Source organism: Oncorhynchus kisutch, linkage group LG17 (assembly GCF_002021735.2).
Source record: "Oncorhynchus kisutch isolate 150728-3 linkage group LG17, Okis_V2, whole genome shotgun sequence".
NCBI lineage: Eukaryota > Metazoa > Chordata > Actinopteri > Salmoniformes > Salmonidae > Oncorhynchus > Oncorhynchus kisutch.
In genome coordinates, this window is record NC_034190.2 from 74233404 (window position 1) to 74256615 (window position 23212).

At 41.4% G+C, this 23212-nt stretch overlaps 1 protein-coding gene across 2 annotated transcripts in view; it reads left to right on the top strand.

Annotated features, from left to right (window-relative positions):
• The first annotated feature begins 2024 nt into the window (after positions 1–2024).
• The window catches only part of LOC109908307 (calcium-binding and coiled-coil domain-containing protein 1), a 31602-nt gene continuing 10414 nt past the window's right edge, over positions 2025–23212 (top strand). Inside the window, exons 1-6 of one of the 2 annotated variants that reach the window (XM_031794582.1) lie at positions 2025–2167; positions 3557–3711; positions 3945–4047; positions 13100–13302; positions 13948–14160; positions 16111–16259. In XM_031794582.1, the coding sequence (XP_031650442.1) occupies positions 3580–3711; positions 3945–4047; positions 13100–13302; positions 13948–14160; positions 16111–16259 (800 nt within the window). In that variant the 5' untranslated portion in view covers positions 2025–2167; positions 3557–3579. The remainder of the gene's footprint in view (positions 2168–3556; positions 3712–3944; positions 4048–13099; positions 13303–13947; positions 14161–16110; positions 16260–23212) is intronic. The other variant, XM_031794581.1, reaches the window with a different exon arrangement.

A 23212-nucleotide genomic window follows, 5' to 3' on the forward strand; every position in this document is an offset into this window, starting at 1 on the left:
CTTCTTCTCCCCACACAGCGTTGGCCCACTCCAGAGCTCTCCCTGTGAGGCACGAGATGAGGGAGGATACCCTCTCCCTTCCCAGTCCAAGTGAGACGCATCCCACTTGGACCAGTTGCAGAAGGAGTGAGTAGTGGAGGTTCGGGTTGCGTGGTTGAACGTGCTGGTGGACCTCCCTGTCTCTCCCAACGGTCCAGGGTCTGGATAACTTGATCCATGATGGCGCCGAGCTGGTGTATTATGTTCGCTTGCTCCCTATACCAGGGGCACCTGCTCTTGCTGACTCCATAGACAGGTCGGGAATTCTGTCAGGGGTGCGTAAAACAATAACCAATTCCCAACAAGGACATGGGGGAAACAGAGTAGTAGGGAATTGAAACCAGGTGAGTGTGATCACCAGACAAAACAAATTAAACATGAAAAATGGATCTGCAATGGCTAGAAGACCGGTGACGTCGACCGCCGAACACCGCCCGAACAAGGAGAGGAACCGACTTCGGCAGAAGTCGTGACAGGCATAGTGTTTACCCAGTAATTTATGATTGCTTGGCATAGTGTTTACCCAGTAACTTATGATTGCTTGGCATAGTGTTTACCCAGTAACTTATGATTGCTTGGCATAGTGTTTACCCAGTAACTTATGATTGCTTGGCATAGTGTTTACCCAGTAAGTTATGATTGCTTGGCATAGTGTTTACCCAGTAATTTATGATTGCTTGGCATAGTGTTTACCCAGTAACTTATGATTGATTGGCATAGTGTTTACCCAGTAACTTATGATTGCTTGGCATAGTGTTTACCCAGTAACTTATGATTGATTGGCATAGTGTTTACCCAGTGACGTATGTGATCTCATGTACATGTAGTCTAATCCTTTTCACATTGTTTACCCAGTAACTAATATGAACAGTACATATATAGTCTAATCATTTTCTGTACAGTGAGTGTTTTGTCCTTCATGTGATTGAGTCAAATTCTGTTCTCTATGCACTCACTACCTGGTTATATATATTTTTAAACATCACAAAAATGTAAAACCTTGGTTGGAGCCTCAGTGTGAGCTGAATCAGGTGGAAGTGGTACTAGCTAAGCAAGCAGTGTGATGTCAGGGTCAACACGTCTGCCTAATACATCTCCCTTGACTACTCTGCGTCCACATTTACACCCACACGTACATTGATGCTATAATGATTATTGATTAGATGTATTACTACCATTATACTGCTGCTAATTGATTATTGATTTTCCATTACCATTTGTATCCATTTATCCTGCAACTGGTCACTCTTACTCCTATTTACAGTATGTCCCCCCACTTCTAAAACCAAAGTTGTGTCCCTGGATAAGCATGATATGCTGTCAACACACTGCACACCAGGGATAGAGTGAGGGAGGCAGATACTTATTACTCTAGCACCTCTTCCCACATGGAGTGTTGTCAGGTAATATTACCTGGCCAACATCTCTCCTGTCATGTCTCTTCACCTGTCAATGCTGCCGTGCTCAAGTGTCATTCCGGAGTTAATGAAGACCTCTGCTTTTCCTGTAGATGGGCACGTAATTCATAGCCTATCATTTTACAGGACTAAATAAGACCATATTGGGAGCAGGCAGCTATGATGTACAGCATGCAATTATACATTTGGTTGTTGCAAATACAGTGGATATGGTTGCTCTCATCAAAAACTACCCTTCATCCATTATTTCGCAATTCATATTAAACCCGATGAGTTGTTTTTCTCTGCACATCAATGACTTGCCGCTGGAGTAGGACCGTTTATTATAAGGCCATGGCATGACCAATGAGAGTGACCGTGTATTGCAATCGGCGAATAAAACATAATGAATCACCAGCCATGGACGCTACAAGCATCAAATTACAGTAGAACGTATGTATCTTCAAGCGTCTCATCTGTGTTTGGGGGTTGTAGTTTTATTCTATAATCTCTAGCTTCACATCTGTGCTTCAGTCAGTAATAAAGAACAGCAGTTCCCATAATACAGCAAACACACCACCACTCTGTGATGCATGTGTTTATGTTACTGTTCTAGGTTAGTGGAACAGTTGAGCCAAAGAGACGCCGTTATGCATCTTTAAAATCGTTGTTTTCTGACACCGTTTTCTGATAGTGACGGATCAATTGGATACCAAAAAGGCCAGAATAAGGTACGTCTCAGTAGAAGAAACTCTGTCGATCTGTATCTGCGTAGAGTTCTCCCTCTACAGACAAAGGAAAACTAACTTATTGTCTTATTTTGTGATGCTAACGCACAAGTATTTGTTGTTGGTGCACAAGTTTTCTTTTCTATTTCAGATTAGGGTGAGATCGGTTAACGGGCCCGATGGTCCTGATTATTATTGCTTTTGCGCATAAAGACAGTTTATTATGTACGAACTAGTCTAGTGCAATGGCTCTCAACCTTTTTCGTTTACTGTAGAACCAACTGAATTTTGTTTTACCCGCAGTAGCCCTGAAGTACCCCCTCATGTACCTCACGTGCATTATTACCAGTAGGCCAATGATCTCACGAGTCTTCTTAAGTACCCCCTGTGGTTAGGCCAAGTACCCCCAGGGATCCTAGTGCCCCTATTTGGGAACCACTGGTCTAATGCGTACACTAGAGGCTACTGCTGCTAGGCTACTGGGCCTTGTCTTGAACACTCATCTCCTGCGGTGTTATTTGAACACTCACACAGTTTAGAGGTATTTTTTGTTTTATCTTATATAGTAAAATAAGTAGTTTTTTAATCACATATTGTATTATTTGTGGACTTTTGTTAATTTCTAACAAAATAAACATAACGCAAATGCTCTTGTCAGGTGGAATAATACAGGTTGTTTTTCTTGTGCTTCTTAATGGGTTATACATGTCCTATACACGTGGTATTACCTAATACACATTCAAATCAAATGTTATTCGTTTTGTACACATATTTGGCAGATATTGAAGGTGTAGCGAAATGCTTAGCTCCAACAGTGCAGCAATACCTAACAATACAAAACAATACACACAAATCCAAAAATAAAAATAAATGATTTAAGAAATATAGAAATATTAGAACGAGAAATGTCAGAGTCAGGAATATAAATAAATAAGGGTGCTGGGGGTGTGAGGGGGCTGGGGGTGTCAGGATGTTGGGGGTGTCTTTCCCCCATGCCTCTACATGACCTCCATATGCTCATTGAAGAGATCCACTTACATTGAACAAACACTCCCAGAGTACACCTCTCTTTCTCTCAGCCATTTGTTTCACAGCAGTCACCTCTTACCTACTTCTCAATGTGCTCCACTGAACAGGTCCGTGAGTTCCAGACAAATATATACTGTATGTCAAATATTATAAATTATTTGAGGTGTGCTTAATTTAGCTTGAAGATTTCACTTTTGTGACTACTCTATTGGTTCTGTCTTATCAAACATTTTAATCAAGTGCAGGTCAAGTATGTCAAAGTGTTTGACTCATTTATTTGTGGTTATACGTATTGTGAAATAAAAGGGATGCCTGACTGTATTTTTCCTCCCTTTACCATGTATCCCCACATGTGTTCGCCAGTCTACCTGTGTTACTGTGTTGCCATGGAGAAGGCTTGGAGGGTGGAGTTTAGGAACGTGGGTAGTAGCTACATCCCTCAGAGCCGCGTGGAGTGCCACTACAGTGTCAGCTCACAACATACCTGGGCCAGCCATGACTGGGTCGGACTCTTCAAGGTAAAGTTAACCTGATCAAGTTAACCTGATAACTAAAAACTGAGTGTGAGGAGTGGCAGACTCTGTTGAGTGTAAATAAAGTGGAATGCAAAACAATTCTTGATGTATTAACAACCAGAATTGTTGTGTGTTTACGTGTGTGCCTCCCTGTCTATCTCCCTATCCCCTTGTTGTCTCTCTCTGTCTCTCAATGTTGATCTCTCTCTCTCTTCTCTCTCCGCTGACTTCCTCAGGTGGGATGGTCGTCAGTGAAAGACTACCATACTTTTGTCTGGGCCCTGGCGCCGGCAGGCTACCAGGAGGGCACAGATGTCAACTGCTGTGTCCATTTCCAGGGTACTGCTCTCTTTTCAAACCCTTCCTCTATTTCTGACAGTGTGCCTGGTCAACATTTATACTCTGTTCAGAGACTATAGCATACATAAATCCAGTAATTTACAGGTTTGGGTATAAAATAATGAAATAAAGATAGATATCCGCACTTAATAAAAGTGTGAGAGCGTTCAACAGTGTGTTGGTATAGATCTGTATTTCACAACATTCATACTCTGCCAAGGTTGTAAGGAAAAGCTCTAACTTTGAATTGATCTTTCAGTAAATTGAATTAGCCTGTTCGATGGTACTGTAGGCTAATGAATGATATTTAAAGCAGAGAAAGGACTCAATAAGTTACATTGTGTTATAGAAAGGAGATTATCAGATTATCAGATTTCCCTCTATCTCTCTCTCTCTTTCGCTCTCTCTCTCTTTCTCTCTCTCTCTCTTTCACCTTCTCTCTCTCTTTCTCTCGCTCACTCTCACTCTCACTCACTTTCTTTCCCTGTTAGAATTTAAATAAGTCTTTGTCCGGCTCTGAATCAATTCCTTTAAGAAGTAGGAGCTTGAATAATGAGGATGAGAGAGACAATGGTACAAAGACCAGACCAGACTGAATAACCAACCATACATTACATTACAGCAGTCAGGGGTGAATACACAGTGACAAGTGTCCTCACAGTAATTTACAGACTTTACACTGTGACAAGTGCCCTCACAGTAGTTTACAGACTTTATGTTGTGACAAGTGCCCTCACAGTAATTTACAGACTTTACACTGTGACAAGTGCCCTCACAGTAGTTTACAGACTTTACACTGTGACAAGTGTCCTCACAGTAGTTTACAGACTTTATGTTGTGACAAGTGTCCTCACAGTAGTTTACAGACTTTATGTTGTGACAAGTGCCCTCACAGTAGTTTACAGACTTTACACGGTGACAAGTGTCCTCACAGTAGTTTACAGACTTTATGTTGTGACAAGTGTCCTCACAGTAGTTTACAGACTTTATGTTGTGACAAGTGTCTTCACAGTAGTTTACAGACTTTATGTTGTGACAAGTGTCCTCACAGTAGTTTACAGACTTTATGTTGTGACAAGTGTCCTCACAGTAGTTTACAGACTTTATGTTGTGACAAGTGTCCTCACAGTAGTTTACAGACTTTATGTTGTGACAAGTGCCCTCACAGTAGTTTACAGACTTTACACGGTGACAAGTGTCCTCACAGTAGTTTACAGACTTTATGTTGTGACAAGTGTCCTCACAGTAGTTTACAGACTTTATGTTGTGACAAGTGTCTTCACAGTAGTTTACAGACTTTATGTTGTGACAAGTGTCCTCACAGTAGTTTACAGACTTTATGTTGTGACAAGTGTCCTCACAGTAGTTTACAGACTTTATGTTGTGACAAGTGTCCTCACAGTAGTTTACAGACTTTATGTTGTGACAAGTGTCCTCACAGTAGTTTACAGACTTTATGTTGTGACAAGTGTCCTCACAGTAGTTTACAGACTTTATGTTGTGACAAGTGTCTTCACAGTAGTTTACAGACTTTATGTTGTGACAAGTGTCTTCACAGTAGTTTACAGACTTTATGTTGTGACAAGTGTCCTCACAGTAGTTTACAGACTTTATGTTGTGACAAGTGTCCTCACAGTAGTTTACAGACTTTATGTTGTGACAAGTGTCCTCAGTAGTTTACAGACTTTATGTTGTGACAAGTGTCATCACAGTAGTTTACAGACTTTATGTTGTGACAAGTGTCCTCACAGTAGTTTACAGACTTTATACTGTGACAAGTGTCCTCACAGTAGTTTACAGACTTTATGTTGTGACAAGTGTCTTCACAGTAGTTTACAGTCTTTATGTTGTGACAAGTGTCCTCACAGTAGTTTACAGACTTTATGTTGTGACAAGTGTCCTCACAGTAGTTTACAGACTTTATGTTGTGACAAGTGTCCTCACAGTAGTTTACAGACTTTATGTTGTGACAAGTGTCCTCACAGTAGTTTACAGACTTTATGTTGTGACAAGTGTCCTCACAGTAGTTTACAGACTTTATGTTGTGACAAGTGTCCTCACAGTAGTTTACAGACTTTATGTTGTGACAAGTGTCTTCACAGTAGTTTACAGTCTTTATGTTGTGACAAGTGTCCTCACAGTAGTTTACAGACTTTATGTTGTGACAAGTGTCCTCACAGTAGTTTACAGACTTTATGTTGTGACAAGTGTCCTCACAGTAGTTTACAAACTTTACGTTGTGACAAGTGTCCTCACAGTAGTTTACAGACTTTATGTTGTGACAAGTGTCTTCACAGTAGTTTACAGACTTTATGTTGTGACAAGTGTCCTCACAGTAGTTTACAGACTTTATGTTGTGACAAGTGTCCTCACAGTAGTTTACAGACTTTATGTTGTGACAAGTGTCCTCACAGTAGTTTACAGACTTTATGTTGTGACAAGTGTCCTCACAGTAGTATACAGACTTTATGTTGTGACAAGTGTCTTCACAGTAGTTTACAGACTTTATGTTGTGACAAGTGTCCTCACAGTAGTATACAGACTTTATGTTGTGACAAGTGTCTTCACAGTAGTTTACAGACTTTATGTTGTGACAAGTGTCCTCACAGTAGTTTACAGACTTTATGTTGTGACAAGTGTCTTCACAGTAGTTTACAGACTTTATGTTGTGACAAGTGTCTTCACAGTAGTTTACAGACTTTATGTTGTGACAAGTGTCTTCACAGTAGTTTACAGACTTTATGTTGTGACAAGTGTCTTCACAGTAGTTTACAGACTTTACACGGTGACAAGTGTCCTAACAGTAGTTTACAGACTTTATGTTGTGACAAGTGTCCTCACAGTAGTTTACAGACTTTATGTTGTGACAAGTGTCCTCACAGTAGTTTACAGACTTTATGTTGTGACAAGTGTCCTCACAGTAGTTTTACAGACTTTATGTTGTGACAAGTGTCATCACAGTAGTTTACAGACTTTATGTTGTGACAAGTGTCATCACAGTAGTTTACAGACTTTATGTTGTGACAAGTGTCCTCACAGTAGTTTACAGACTTTATGTTGTGACAAGTGTCCTCACAGTAGTTTACAGACTTTATGTTGTGACAAGTGTCCTCACAGTAGTTTACAGACTTTATGTTGTGACAAGTGTCCTCACAGTAGTTTACAGACTTTATGTTGTGACAAGTGTCCTCACAGTAGTTTACAGACTTTATGTTGTGACAAGTGTCCTCACAGTAGTTTACAGACTTTATGTTGTGACAAGTGTCTTCACAGTAGTTTACAGACTTTATGTTGTGACAAGTGTCCTCACAGTAGTTTACAGACTTTATGTTGTGACAAGTGTCCTCACAGTAGTTTACAGACTTTATGTTGTGACAAGTGTCCTCAGTAGTTTACAGACTTTATGTTGTGACAAGTGTCTTCACAGTAGTTTACAGACTTTATGTTGTGACAAGTGTCCTCACAGTAGTTTACAGACTTTATGTTGTGACAAGTGTCCTCACAGTAGTTTACAGACTTTATGTTGTGACAAGTGTCCTCACAGTAGTTTACAGACTTTATGTTGTGACAAGTGTCCTCACAGTAGTTTACAGACTTTATGTTGTGACAAGTGTCTTCACAGTAGTTTACAGACTTTATGTTGTGACAAGTGTCCTCACAGTAGTTTACAGACTTTATGTTGTGACAAGTGTCCTCACAGTAGTTTACAGACTTTATGTTGTGACAAGTGTCCTCACAGTAGTTTACAGACTTTATGTTGTGACAAGTGTCCTCACAGTAGTTTACAGACTTTATGTTGTGACAAGTGTCTTCACAGTAGTTTACAGACTTTATGTTGTGACAAGTGTCCTCACAGTAGTTTACAGACTTTATGTTGTGACAAGTGTCCTCACAGTAGTTTACAGACTTTATGTTGTGACAAGTGTCCTCACAGTAGTTTACAGACTTTATGTTGTGACAAGTGTCCTCACAGTAGTTTACAGACTTTATGTTGTGACAAGTGTCCTCAAAGTAGTTTACAGACTTTATGTTGTGACAAGTGTCTTCACAGTAGTTTACAGACTTTATGTTGTGACAAGTGTCTTCACAGTAGTTTACAGACTTTATGTTGTGACAAGTGTCCTCACAGTAGTTTACAGACTTTATGTTGTGACAAGTGTCCTCACAGTAGTTTACAGACTTTATGTTGTGACAAGTGTCCTCACAGTAGTTTACAGACTTTATGTTGTGACAAGTGTCCTCACAGTAGTTTACAGACTTTATGTTGTGACAAGTGTCTTCACAGTAGTTTACAGACTTTATGTTGTGACAAGTGTCCTCACAGTAGTTTACAGACTTTATGTTGTGACAAGTGTCCTCACAGTAGTTTACAGACTTTATGTTGTGACAAGTGTCCTCACAGTAGTTTACAGACTTTATGTTGTGACAAGTGTCCTCACAGTAGTTTACAGACTTTATGTTGTGACAAGTGTCCTCACAGTAGTTTACAGACTTTATGTTGTGACAAGTGTCTTCACAGTAGTTTACAGACTTTATGTTGTGACAAGTGTCTTCACAGTAGTTTACAGACTTTATGTTGTGACAAGTGTCCTCAGTAGTTTACAGACTTTATGTTGTGACAAGTGTCATCACAGTAGTTTACAGACTTTATGTTGTGACAAGTGTCCTCACAGTAGTTTACAGACTTTATGTTGTGACAAGTGTCATCACAGTAGTATACAGACTTTATGTTGTGACAAGTGTCTTCACAGTAGTTTACAGACTTTATGTTGTGACAAGTGTCATCACAGTAGTTTACAGACTTTATGTTGTGACAAGTGTCCTCACAGTAGTTTACAGACTTTATGTTGTGACAAGTGTCCTCACAGTAGTTTACAGACTTTATGTTGTGACAAGTGTCTTCACAGTAGTTTACAGACTTTATGTTGTGACAAGTGTCCTCACAGTAGTTTACAGACTTTATGTTGTGACAAGTGTCCTCACAGTAGTTTACAGACTTTATGTTGTGACAAGTGTCCTCACAGTAGTTTACAGACTTTATGTTGTGACAAGTGTCCTCACAGTAGTTTACAGACTTTATGTTGTGACAAGTGTCCTCACAGTAGTTTACAGACTTTATGTTGTGACAAGTGTCTTCACAGTAGTTTACAGACTTTATGTTGTGACAAGTGTCTTCACAGTAGTTTACAGACTTTATGTTGTGACAAGTGTCCTCAGTAGTTTACAGACTTTATGTTGTGACAAGTGTCATCACAGTAGTTTACAGACTTTATGTTGTGACAAGTGTCCTCACAGTAGTTTACAGACTTTATGTTGTGACAAGTGTCATCACAGTAGTATACAGACTTTATGTTGTGACAAGTGTCTTCACAGTAGTTTACAGACTTTATGTTGTGACAAGTGTCATCACAGTAGTTTACAGACTTTATGTTGTGACAAGTGTCCTCACAGTAGTTTACAGACTTTATGTTGTGACAAGTGTCCTCACAGTAGTTTACAGACTTTATGTTGTGACAAGTGTCCTCACAGTAGTTTACAGACTTTATGTTGTGACAAGTGTCCTCACAGTAGTTTACAGACTTTATGTTGTGACAAGTGTCCTCACAGTAGTTTACAGACTTTATGTTGTGACAAGTGTCCTCACAGTAGTTTACAGACTTTATGTTGTGACAAGTGTCTTCACAGTAGTTTACAGACTTTATGTTGTGACAAGTGTCCTCACAGTAGTTTACAGACTTTATGTTGTGACAAGTGTCCTCACAGTAGTTTACAGACTTTATGTTGTGACAAGTGTCCTCACAGTAGTTTACAGACTTTATGTTGTGACAAGTGTCCTCACAGTAGTTTACAGACTTTATGTTGTGACAAGTGTCCTCACAGTAGTTTACAGACTTTATGTTGTGACAAGTGTCTTCACAGTAGTTTACAGACTTTATGTTGTGACAAGTGTCTTCACAGTAGTTTACAGACTTTATGTTGTGACAAGTGTCCTCACAGTAGTTTACAGACTTTATGTTGTGACAAGTGTCCTCACAGTAGTTTACAGACTTTATGTTGTGACAAGTGTCCTCACAGTAGTTTACAGACTTTATGTTGTGACAAGTGTCCTCACAGTAGTTTACAGACTTTATGTTGTGACAAGTGTCCTCACAGTAGTTTACAGACTTTATGTTGTGACAAGTGTCCTCACAGTAGTTTACAGACTTTATGTTGTGACAAGTGTCCTCACAGTAGTTTACAGACTTTATGTTGTGACAAGTGTCCTCACAGTAGTTTACAGACTTTATGTTGTGACAAGTGTCCTCACAGTAGTTTACAGACTTTATGTTGTGACAAGTGTCTTCACAGTAGTTTACAGACTTTATGTTGTGACAAGTGTCCTCAGTAGTTTACAGACTTTATGTTGTGACAAGTGTCATCACAGTAGTTTACAGACTTTATGTTGTGACAAGTGTCCTCACAGTAGTTTACAGACTTTATGTTGTGACAAGTGTCATCACAGTAGTATACAGACTTTATGTTGTGACAAGTGTCTTCACAGTAGTTTACAGACTTTATGTTGTGACAAGTGTCATCACAGTAGTTTACAGACTTTATGTTGTGACAAGTGTCCTCACAGTAGTTTACAGACTTTATGTTGTGACAAGTGTCCTCACAGTAGTTTACAGACTTTATGTTGTGACAAGTGTCCTCACAGTAGTTTACAGACTTTATGTTGTGACAAGTGTCCTCACAGTAGTTTACAGACTTTATGTTGTGACAAGTGTCCTCACAGTAGTTTACAGACTTTATGTTGTGACAAGTGTCCTCACAGTAGTTTACAGACTTTATGTTGTGACAAGTGTCCTCACAGTAGTTTACAGACTTTATGTTGTGACAAGTGTCCTCACAGTAGTTTACAGACTTTATGTTGTGACAAGTGTCTTCACAGTAGTTTACAGACTTTATGTTGTGACAAGTGTCCTCACAGTAGTTTACAGGCTTTATGTTGTGACAAGTGTCCTCACAGTAGTTTACAGGCTTTATGTTGTGACAAGTGTCCTCACAGTAGTTTACAGGCTTTATGTTGTGACAAGTGTCCTCACAGTAGTTTACAGGCTTTATGTTGTGACAAGTGTAGCTTCCCTTTGTAATCTGTAATGGTTTGCAAGCCCTGCCCCATCCGACGAGTGTCAGAGCCGGCGTCATAGGATTAGATTTTAGTCCTGTATTGACACTTTTCCTGTTTAATGGTTTGTCGGGGGGCATAACGGGATTTCTTGCCAGCTTCCGGGTTGTCCCGCTCCTTGAAAGTTGCAGCTCTAGCCCTTAGCTCAGTGTGGATGTTGGCTGTAATCCATGGGCATGCTAATGTAAAAGGGCAGGCTGAGCAGATTACCTCATTTCATTCCGGTTTGCTTTGTGAAGCATAAACAAAATAAACACGGAATACGTCGATACACACCGAAAGCCGGGACTCCACAGATCATGAGGATGTCTTATTTGTCTGCCAGTGACCTACCGTTATAGATCACCAACCCCGAGAGTCAAAATGTTTATTTAACACAACGTTTTCACCAAACAGCAAACATCTTACAAGGTAAGCTTCCATTTGGTCTGTGTTTGAGCTATAGATACATGGGGAGGTATGAAATACATGGGGAGGATACATGGGGAGGATACATGGGGAGGTATGAAATACATGGGGAGATACATGGGGAGGATACATGGGGAGGTATGAAATACATGGGGAGGTACATGGGGAGGATACATGGGGAGGTATGAAATACATGGGGAGGATACATGGGGAGGTATGAAATACATGGGGAGGTACATGGGGAGGATACATGGGGAGGTATGAAATACATGGGGAGGTACATGGGGAGGATACATGGGGAGGTATGAAATACATGGGGAGGTACATGGGGAGGATACATGGGGAGGTATGAAATACATGGGGAGGATACATGGGGAGGATACATGGGGAGGTATGAAATACATGGGGAGGTACATGGGGAGGATACATGGGGAGGTATGAAATACATGGGGAGGTACATGGGGAGGATACATGGGGAGGTATGAAATACATGGGGAGGATACATGGGGAGGTATGAAATACATGGGGAGGATACATGGGGAGGTATGAAATACATGGGGAGGGTACATGGAGAGGTATGAAATACATGGGGAGGATACATGGGGAGGTATGAAATGAAACCTTTAGGTTGGAAGGAACAAATTCAGCCTATTGCCAATGCTATCTGATGAACGTCCACAGAGTGACTATACCTTTGCACATGAAAAATATGATGAAACACTTGGATATCCCCTGTATTTCCACCGACACCACCACATTGTTTGAGAGAGGTTGGTGTTGTAGAAATTCTGTTTTTATACTGAACAATAACTTTTAGGTTCATCCAGTGTGCAATTACCACATTCGGACACTTTGGAGAGGTTGAAAGGACACTTGAATGTACCCTGGATACTTCATAACACCACCACATTGTTTGAGTAGGATTGATATGATAGAAATTGTGTTTTCATACTGAACAAATAGCGTTTGTGGATTGCACTTGGAAACGGACACTTGGAAACAGCCCGTGAACACACCTGACACCACTTACTAAAACATTTGCCCATTTCCAGTTCTGAGGTCTATCAATTCCATTTTTTTCCTGATATTGTTCACATGTTGTGGAAGCCATCTGATGTGTTTCCAGCTCTGGGCATCAATAATTCACTCATAGCTTGTTAAATGAAAGATTACAAAAAAATCAATAATAATAATAATAATAATTTTGTGTGTGCTTGATCTTGTGTATTCTGAACTACGTTACTCCTATCTATCTTCTGATCATTTCCTCATAATCTCCCAGATGTCTTCTTTCCAAATATACCAAGTTTTGGCATGTCAGAATCATGTAATTACACATGAATAGCAGTTACTTTTGGGTATGTCTATTTAGGCGTAAATCTACATTTTGCCATTACATCTAAGAGGATAAGCATGTAGACATCTAGTTAAATATTCCACTGACCATTTCCCTTTACCCCTCCCTCCCTCTTGCAGCCTCCTACCTGCCCAAGCCCAGTTCCCAACAGTACCAGTTTGTGTACGTGGATGGGAAGGGAGAGGTGTGCTCTGCCAGCCCCCAGTTTACCTTCAGTGCCCCCAAGCCTCTGGAAGACCTGGTCACCCTGGAGGAAGGAGCCCACGGAGAGGAGGGAGGGACTGACATGCTGCTGGTTGTACCCAGGGCTGAGCTACTGCAGGTGGGCAGAGAGGAAGTCTGAGCAGGGGGGAGAGGGAGGAGGGACTGACATGCTGCTGGTTGTACCCAGGGCTGAGCTACTGCAGGTGGGCAGAGAGGAAGTCTGAGCAGGGGGGAGAGGGGGGAGGGACTGACATGCTGCTGGTTGTACCCAGGGCTGAGCTACTGCAGGTGGGCAGAGAGGAAGTCTGAGCAGGGGGGAGAGGGAGGAGGGACTGACATGCTGCTGGTTGTACCCAGGGCTGAGCTACTGCAGGTGGGCAGAGAGGAAGTCTGAGCAGGGGGGAGAGGGAGGAGGGACTGACATGCTGCTGGTTGTACCCAGGGCTGAGCTACTGCAGGTGGGCAGAGAGGAAGTCTGATCAGGGGGGAGAGGGAGGAGGGACTGACATGCTGCTGGTTGTACCCAGGGCTGAGCTACTGCAGGTGGGCAGAGAGGAAGTCTGATCAGGGGGGAGAGGGAGGACAGTAAAGGGAAGTACATATTTCCATCTTTCACTTATAGAGAGAGTGAATGAAATTGGATATGAATGAAAGTGGATAAAATGTATAAACAGAGGTGGTTAATCAATACACTGTTCCAAAGAGATGGAGATGGATCATGTTTTAGGGGGACTCATTTTCTCTCTTTCTCTCTCTCCATCAGAGTCGCCTGCAAGAGTGTCTGCGTGAGCGGGCCGAATTGATCCATGCGCGGGAGGGGGCAGAGAGGATGAAGCAGAGAGAGAAGGAGAAGTACGGGAAGGCGAGAGAGGCTTGGGACAGAGGACGTGAGCAGCTGGAGAGGAACATCTCTGAGCTGAAGGAAGAGCTGCAAGAGAGCAGAGACAGGATGGAAGAGATGGAGAGGAGGCAGGAGGTAATGTAACATTACAAGACAGGGTTAATGTCCATGCCAAGGTTGTTTGATTATGTCCAAGTAGCCCCAGTGTCTGTGTAAAATGTGATTTGACGTAGATAGACAAGATCACAAACCCCAGATGTAAATGATCTTGCAATGTTAAATGCCAAAACAGCAGGAGTACAATTGCAGGTTTAATGTGCATTTCCATCTACAAGGAGGCTCAGGATACCATACTTTATAGAATATATAGTAGGAAGTTTACATACACCTTAGCCAAATACATTTAAACTCAGTTTTTCACAATTCCTGACATTTATAATCCTAGTAAAAAATTCCCTGTCTTAGGTCAGTTAGGATCACCTCTTCTGAAATGTCAGAATAATAGTAGAGAGAATGATTTATTTCAGCTTTTATTTCATTCATCACGTTCCCAGTGGGTCAGAAGTTTACATAAACTCAATTAGTATTTGTTAGCATTGCCTTTAAATTGTTTAACTTGGGTCAAATGTTTTGGGTAGCCTTCCACAAGCTTCCCACAATAAGTTGGGTGAATTTTGACCCATTCCTCCTGACAGAGATGGTGTAACTGAGTCAGGTTTGTAGGCCTCCTTGCTCGCACATGCATTTCCAGTTCTGCCCACACATTTTCTATGGGATTGAGGTCAGGGTTTTGTGATGGCCACTCCAATACCTTGACTTTGTTGTCCTTAAGCCATTTTGCCACAACTTTGGAAGTATTCTTGGGGTCATTGTCCATTTGGAAGACCCATTTGCGACCAAGCTTTAACTACCTGACTGATGTCTTGAGATGTTGCTTCAATATAGCCACATAATTTTCCTCCCTCATGAAGCCATCTATTTTGCGAAGTGCACCAGTCCCTCCTGCAGCAAAGCAACATGTTGCTGCCACACTCGTACTTCACTGTTGGGATGGTGTTCTTCGGCTTGCAAGCATCACCTTTTTCCTCCAAACATAACGATGGTCATTATGGCCAAACAGTTCTATTTTTGTTTCATCAGACCAGAGGACATTTCTCCAGAAAGTACGATCTTTGCCCCCATGTTCAGTTGCTAACCGTAGTCTGGCTTTTTTATGGCGGTTTTGGACAAGTGGCTTTTTCCATGCTGAGCGGCCTTTCAGGTTATGTCGATATAGGACTCGTTTTAGTGTGGATATAGATGCTTTTGTACCTGTTTCATTCAAGCATCTTCAGAAGGTCCTTTGCTGTTGTTCTGGGATTGATTTGCCCTTTTCGCACCAAAATACGTTCATCTCTAGGAGACAGAACGCGTCTCCTTCCTGAGCAGTATGACGGCTACGTGGTCCCATGGTGTTTATACTTGCGAACTATTGTTTGTACAGATGAACGTGGTACTTTCAGGTGTTTGGATATCACTCCCAAGGATGAACCAGACTTGTGGAGGTCTACAATATTTTTTCTGAGGTCTTGGCTAATTTCTTTTTATTTTCCCATGATGTCAAGCAAAAAGGCACTGAGTTTGAAAGTAGGCCTTGAAATACATACACAGGTACACCTCCAATTGACTCAAATGATGTCAATTAGCCTATCAGAAGCTTCTAAAGCCATGACATAATTTTCTGGAATTTCCCAAGCTGTTTAAAGGTAGAGTAAACTTAGAATATGTAAACTTCTGACCCACTGGAATTGTGATACAGTGAATTATAAGTGAAATAATTTGTCTGTGAACAATTGTTGGAAAAATGACTTGTGTCATGCACAAAGTAGATGTCCTAACCGACTTGCCAAAACGATAGTTTGTTAACAAGAAATTTGTGGAGTTGTTGAAAAACGAGTTTTAATGACTCCAACCGAAGTGTATGTAAACTTACGACTTCAACTGTAGATTTTATACACCTCTTTCTTTCTTGCTCTTTCTCTCTCTCCCGTCATCTCTCTCTCCCTTTGTCTCTCTCTCCCGTCATCTCTCTCTCCCCCATTACAGCAGGTGGAGGCGTCAGGGGAGGCCTTGGCTCAGGAGAAGAGTTCCATACTGGCCAAGAAAGCAGCCAACAAACAGCGAATCAGAGAGCTGGAGGATGACATTAAAGCGCTAACTCTGAAAGCTGTGGAACGAGAGACTGAGCTGGAGAGGTCAGAGACTTTCTCTATCTCCCTCAACGTCAATCTTAATCCTTCTTTTGATCTTTCTCTATCTCCCTCAACCTCAATCTCAATCCTCCTTTTGATCTTTCTCTATCTCCCTCAACCTCAATCTCAATCCTTCTTTTGATCTTTCTCTATCTCCCTCAACCTCAATCTTAATCCTTCTTTTGATCTTTCTCTCTCTCTCTCTCTCTCTCTCTCTCTCTCTCTCTCTCTCTCTCTTTCTCTCTCTCTATCTCTCTCTCTCAATTTAAATTCAATTTAATGTGCTTTATTGGCATGGGAATCATATGTTTACATTGCAAAAGCAAGTGAAATAGATATTAAACAAAAGTGAAATAAACAATAGATAATAAACAGTAAACATTACACTCACAAAAGTTCCAAAATAATAAAAACATTTCATATATCATATTATGTCTATATACAGTGTTGTATTGATGTGCAAACAGATAATTACAAAAGGGAAAATAAATAAACAGAAATATAGGATGTACTTACAATGATGTTTGTTCTTCACTGGTTGCCTTTTCTTGTGGCAACAGGTCACAAATCTTGCTGCTGTGATGGAACACTGTGGTATTTCACCCAGTAGATATGGGAGTTTATCAAAATTGGATTTGTTTTTGAATTCTTTGTGGATCTGTGTAATCTGAGGGAAATATGTGTCTCTAATATGGTCATAAATTTGACAGGAGGTTAGGAAGTGCAGCTCAGTTTCCACCTCATTTTGTGGACAGTGTGCACATAGCCTGTCTTCTCTTGAAAGCCTGGTCTGCCTTCGGCGGCCTTTCTCAATAGCAAGGCTATGCTCACTGAGTCTGTACATAGTCAAAGATTTCCTTAATTTTGGGTCAGTCACAGTGGTCAGATATTCTGGCATTGTGTACTCTCTGTTTAGGGCCAAATAGCATTCTAGTTTGCTCTGTTTTTTTGTAAATTTTTCCAATGTGTCTTTTTGTTTTCTCATGATTTGGTTGGGTCTAATTGTGTTGCTGTCCTGGGGCTCTGTGGGGTCTGTTTGTGTTTGTGAACAGAGCCCCAGGACCAGCTTGCTTTGGGGGCTCTTCTCCAGGTTCCTTTCTCTGTAGGTGATGGCTTTGTTGTGGGAAGTTTGGGAATCGCTTCCTTTTAGGTGGTTGTAGAATTTAACTGTTATTTTCTGAATTTTGATTATTAGCAGGTATCGGCCTAATTCTGCCCTGCATGCATTATTTGGTGTTTTACGTTGTACGCAAAGGATACTTTTGTAGAATTGTGCATGCAGTCTCAATTTGGTGTTTGTCCCTTTGATGATTTATTGGTTGGTGAGCCGAACCCAGACCTCACAAGTATTTTTTTCCCAGATCCTAATTGGTATGTCAAATTTTATGTTCCTTTCGATGGCGTAGAAGGCCCTTCTTGCCTTGTCTCTCAGATTGTTCACAGCTTTGTGGAAGTTACCTGTGGCGCTGACGTTTAGGCCGAGGTATGTATCGTTTTTTTTGTGTGCTCTAGGGCAACGGAGTCTAGATGGAGTTTGTATTCATGGTCCTGGCAACTGGGACCTTTTTTGGAACACCATTATTTTTGTCTTATTGAGATTTACCATCAGGGCCCAGGTCTGGCAGAATCTGTGCAGAAGATCTAGTTGCTGCTGTAGACCATCCTTGGTTGGAGACAAGCAAAACGTCATCAGCAAATAGTAGACATTTGACTTCAGATTCTAGTAGGGTGAGGCCGGGTGCTGCAGACTGTTCTAGTGCCCTCACCAATTCGTTGATATATATGTTGAAGAGGGTAGGGCTTAAGCTGCATCCCTGTCTTATCCCCCAGCCCTGTGGAAGGAAGTGTGTGTGTTTTTTGCCAATTTTAACTGCACACTTGTTGTTCGTGTACATGGATTTTATAATGTATATTTTTTCCCCAACACCACTTTCCATCAATTTGTATCCCAGGCCCTCATGCCAAATTGAGTCAAAAGCTTTTTTGAAATCAACAAAGTATGAGAAGACTTTGCCATTTTTTTGTTTTGTTTTTTGAATATGTGGTCTGTCGTACAGTAATTTGGTAAAAAGACAATTTGACATTTGCTCAGTACATTGTTTTTGCAGAGGAAATGTAGGAGTCTACTGTTAATGATAATGCAGAAGATTTTCCCAAGGTTGCTGTTGACACATATCCCATGGCAGTGATTGGGGTCAAATTTGTCTCTACTCCACTGGTTCCAAATATTGGAGAATATGCCAGAGCTGAGGATGATGTTAAAGAGTTTAAGTATAGCCAATTGGAATTTGAGGTCTGTTTATTTTATAATTTAATTTAGGATACCATCAAACCCACAGGCCTTTTTGGATTGGAGTGTTTGTATTTTGACCTGTAGTTCATTCTCTCTCTCTCTCTCTCTCTCTCTCTCTCTCTCTCTCTTCTCTCTCTCTCTCTCTCTCTCTCTCGCTCTCTCTCTCTCTCCCCCCCTCTCTCTCTCTCTCTCTCTCTCTCGTCGGAGTGCATGCTGGGAGGGAGTCGTCAAGCAGGAGTGATTGTGAGAGCGAATGCAATTTCTTTTCACTCTATTGGGTTTTGGTATGTATATATATATATATTGATTTGTTTAGTTGTTTTAAGGGTATATTGTTTAACTATCACTAAGCACGTATAGGGGTGGTGGGATCTTTGAGGTTGGTTTTTCGCGAGGGCACAACCAGCGGGTGGGGCTGGTTGTAATGGCCACTCCCGGAAGTGTAGAGTTTGAAAAACTTAGTCGGAGGCATGGAGTAAAGATTCCTGCTGCGGCCGGGTGTTCAGTGGAAGAATGTAGCTTGGCTGTGGGTGCTATCATTGGGTATGATAGCATCAAATCAGCCTCAAGGATGAATAGCGCCTTAGTGATATTCTTAGATTCAATTGAAAAGGTGAATAAGATAGTTGAGAGGGGTGTTGTGTTGCGGGAGACACAGATTATGAATCCGGCGAAGAAAGTTATACTTTCTAACGTGCCACCATTTGTTAGAGATGAAGTGTTGGAGCGAGAGTTATCTCGCCATGGTCAAATCGTATCTACAATAAAGAAGGTTATTTTTGGATGCAAATCTCCATTGTTGAAACATGTCGTGTCTCATAGGAGACAAGTGCATATGATTTAAAAAAGGACGGAGATGAACTGAATTTAGTGTTCAGTTTTAAGATTGATGGATTTGATTATGTCTTCTATGCATCTACTGAATCAATGAAATGCTTTGGCTGTGGAAGAGAGGGGCATTTGGTGCGTAGTTGTCCCGAGAATGAGCGCGCTGAGCCTGGTAGTAGCTCTAGTGCTGGTGAAACTAACGCACCACCGCGAAGGGATGAACATGCTAAGGGTGCAGGGGAAGAGAGAAGGTGGGCAGATGTGGTTGGAAAAGTAGGAGAGGAAGGCATTGTGGATACGGGGGCAATTGTGGTAGATCAGAACAAAGAGGGAGGGGAAACAGTAGGTGAGATTGCGACTGCCGTCGCTGAGGTGGTGCTGGAAAATGAAATTGGAGGTCAAGAGGAGATTGAAATAACGGAAAAGGAAAAATACCGAGGAGTAAAAGGAAGAATTTAAGGGGTGGTGAAGGGTCTAATTCTAAGAGAAAGGTAGAGATTGATAAATCAGTTGAAGATGAACAAGTTGTAGAGATGGTGGAGTTTTCTACTGGGGAGGATAGCGAGAGTGAGTCATCTGACGCGTCACAACAATATAGTGAGATAAATGGGGTGGAAGGGAGGTATGGGATCGAGAAGATACGTCAATTTCTGAAGTTGACAAAAGGGAAGAAATATATGCAGGATTACAATGTAACTGATTTTTTCCCTGAACGTGAAGTGTTTATTGAATCAGCAAAGTTTCTGATGTCAAAAATTACAGGGGGAAGTTTGAAAAGCCCTGAAATTGCTAGACTCAAGAAAGTGGTCACGAGAGTGATAAGTGATGTAAATTCTAAAGAAAATGAAAGAGTTCAGTTGCAGTTTTAACTCTGTAAAGAGATGTGGTGGCTGTATCTTCCTCTGTACTTTTTTTCATCCATGAGCAGTTTTAAGATTTCTTCTTTAAACGTAAATGGGGCAAGAGATGGTAAAAAAAGAGCCATGGTGTATGAGTTAATTAGGGGAAAGGGAAGTGACATAAATTTTCTACAAGAAACGCATAGTAATTTGGAAAATGAAGTTATGTGGCAACAGGAGTGGGGGGGACAGTGGTGTGTAGTCATAAAAACTCAAAAAGTGGGGGTGTGGTTATCTTGTTCTCAAAAGGGTTTTTGCCTTTGTCATATGAGGTTGAAGAGGTAGTTGAGGGGAGGTTATTAAAAGTTAGAGCAAGGTATGAAAACATCACTATGTGTCTGATAAATGTATATGCCCCAGTGGTGAAAGTTGAGAGGGTATGTTTTTTAGAGACATTATCAAATACCATTGAGAAATGTAACAAAGAAGATTATTTATTTATTGCTGGGGATTTTAACTGCACAGTTAGCGATTTAGATAGAAATCACCAAGAACCTCATATAGCCTCAAGGACTTAAAAAAAAAGCCTCATTGTAACACATGAACTGTGTGATATTTGGCGGAGTCAACATGGAGGAACAAGGCAGTACACCTGGGCGCATGTGAGAGAGAACATCATCTCTATGGCCAGGTTAGATAGGTTTTATGTTTTTGAGCATCAATCTCAGGTCTGTAAATCAAGTGTGATAACCCCAGTGGGATTTTCTGATCATTGTTTAATAACAGAGGTGGTGTTCATTAACGATGTAAAACCCAAAAGCGCATACTGGCATTTTAATATAACTTTATTGAGTGATGCTCACTTCAGGAACTGTTTCAGTTTTTTCTGGGAGAGGTGGAGGTCTCAAAAGGCCAGTTTTGTATCCCTTCAACAGTGGTGGGATATAGGGAAAATCCAGATTCAACAATTTTGTAATCAATACACGAGGAATGTCACCAAGGATATCACCAGATCAATGAAAGCCCTAGAGTTTGAAATAGTGGAACTCATGACGTTGGTTGAGACCACAGGAGATCGAGGCCATACTCAGGCCCTCAAGAGGAGAAAAGCTGCATTGGCAGACCTGCTGGGTATCAGAGCACAGGGGGCATTGGTGAGAAGTAAGTTTCAGGGAATATCTGAAATGGATGCCTCATCCAAATTTTTCTTTGGTTTAGAGAAAAAGAATGGACAAAGAAAAATTATTAATTGTCTCAAATCAGCTGTTGGACAAGAGCTCACTAGCCCTAGTGAAATTAGAAAGAGGGCAGTAGAGTTCTATGCTGAGCTCTACAAGTGTGAGTACAAAGAGGATAAAACAGTGACACAGCAGTTCTTTGATGGGCTCCCAAAGGTGGCTGCAGAAGCTCAGGTTGAGCTTGAGCAACCATTGTCTTTGCAGGATTATACACTCCATTAAAAGGCATGGAAAATGAAAGGCTTCCCGTTGACTTTTTAAAGTCTTTTTGGGCTATGTTGGGAGAGGATTGGTTAGAAGTAGTTAATGATAGTTTAACCGGAGGGTTACTACCAATAAGCTGCAGAAGGGCTGTCCTCACCCTACTGCCCAAAAAGGGTGACCCGAGGGAGGTGAAGAACTGGAGGCCGGTGGCTTTATTGTGCACTGATTATAAGATATTGTCAAAGGCTTTGTCCAACAGGCTGGGGGAGGTGATGGGGCAAATCATACATACGGATCAGTCCTACTGTGTTCCTGGCAGGCAGATAGGGGATAACATTTCCCTGATTCGTGATTTTTTGGACGTCTCTAGGGCTATTGGGTTGGATGCTGGTCTAATTTCAATTGATCAGGAAAAGGCATTTGACCGAGTTGAACATCAATATTTATGGCACACGTTTGAGGCGTTTGGGTTCAGCTCTGGTTTTATTGCCATGATAAAGGTGATATATGGTGACATTGAAAGTGTATTGAAAGTTAACGGTGGTTTGAGTGCTCCTTTTAAAGTGTGTAGAGGTATTAGGCAGGGATGTTCTTTGTCAGGAATGTTATATGCCATTGCTATAGAGCCACTACTAAATAGCATTAGAAGTCGCATTGCAGGGGTGTGCCTTTCAGAGGATATTCCTCCTATTCGTCTCTCAGCCTATGCTGATGATGTAGTTGTGTTAGTGAAAAATCAAGCGGAGGTGGATAGCTTGAGTCTAAGGGATCATGGCTTTGCCAGGGGGGCTAGAATGGTGTAAGGGAGGTTTTAAGTATCTTGGAGTGTACCTAGGAGATGAGGGGACTATGGAAAAAAATTGGAGTGGGGTGGTTGAAATGGTGGAAGGGAGGATGAGGAGATGGCGTTGGTTACTATCTCGTATGTCATATAGGGGGCGCACTATTATAGTTAACAATGTGATTGCCTCTGCACTGTGGCATCGGTTGTCAGTTTTAGAACCACCATCTGGCCTTCTGGCTAAGATACAGGCAATTATTGTGGATTTCTTTTGGGATAAATATCACTGGGTTCCACAAAGTGTTTTGTATTTGTCAAAAGAGGAGGGGGGCCAAGGTCTTGTACATCTTGCTAGTAGGGCTGCTGCTTTCCGGTTTCAGTTTATTCAAAGGTTGCTTTATGGACCGGAAAATGTGGTGTGGAGAGGGGTGGCAGGTCTTGTATTACAGCGGGTTGGAGGATTAGGTTTAAAGAAGGCTTCATTTCTGGTTGATAGTAGCCAGATTTCTAGGGAGGGAGTACCTCCGTTTTACAGAGGAACCTCTGGTGTATGGGGCAAGACTGGATTGTACAACTGCAGCTGTTTCACATTTCTCCAAGATTCTGGTGAAGGGGAAAATCATCACCTTAAAACAGTTAATGGCCATGGCTGGGCCCGCCTTAATGGATGGAAGACGGGTGGCAGAACATTTGGGGATGAGGTCGGAAAGGATTGTCGGACAAATGCTGGGGAGCTGCAGGAAGGCTCTGTCAGCGGAAGAATGGGGTATGCT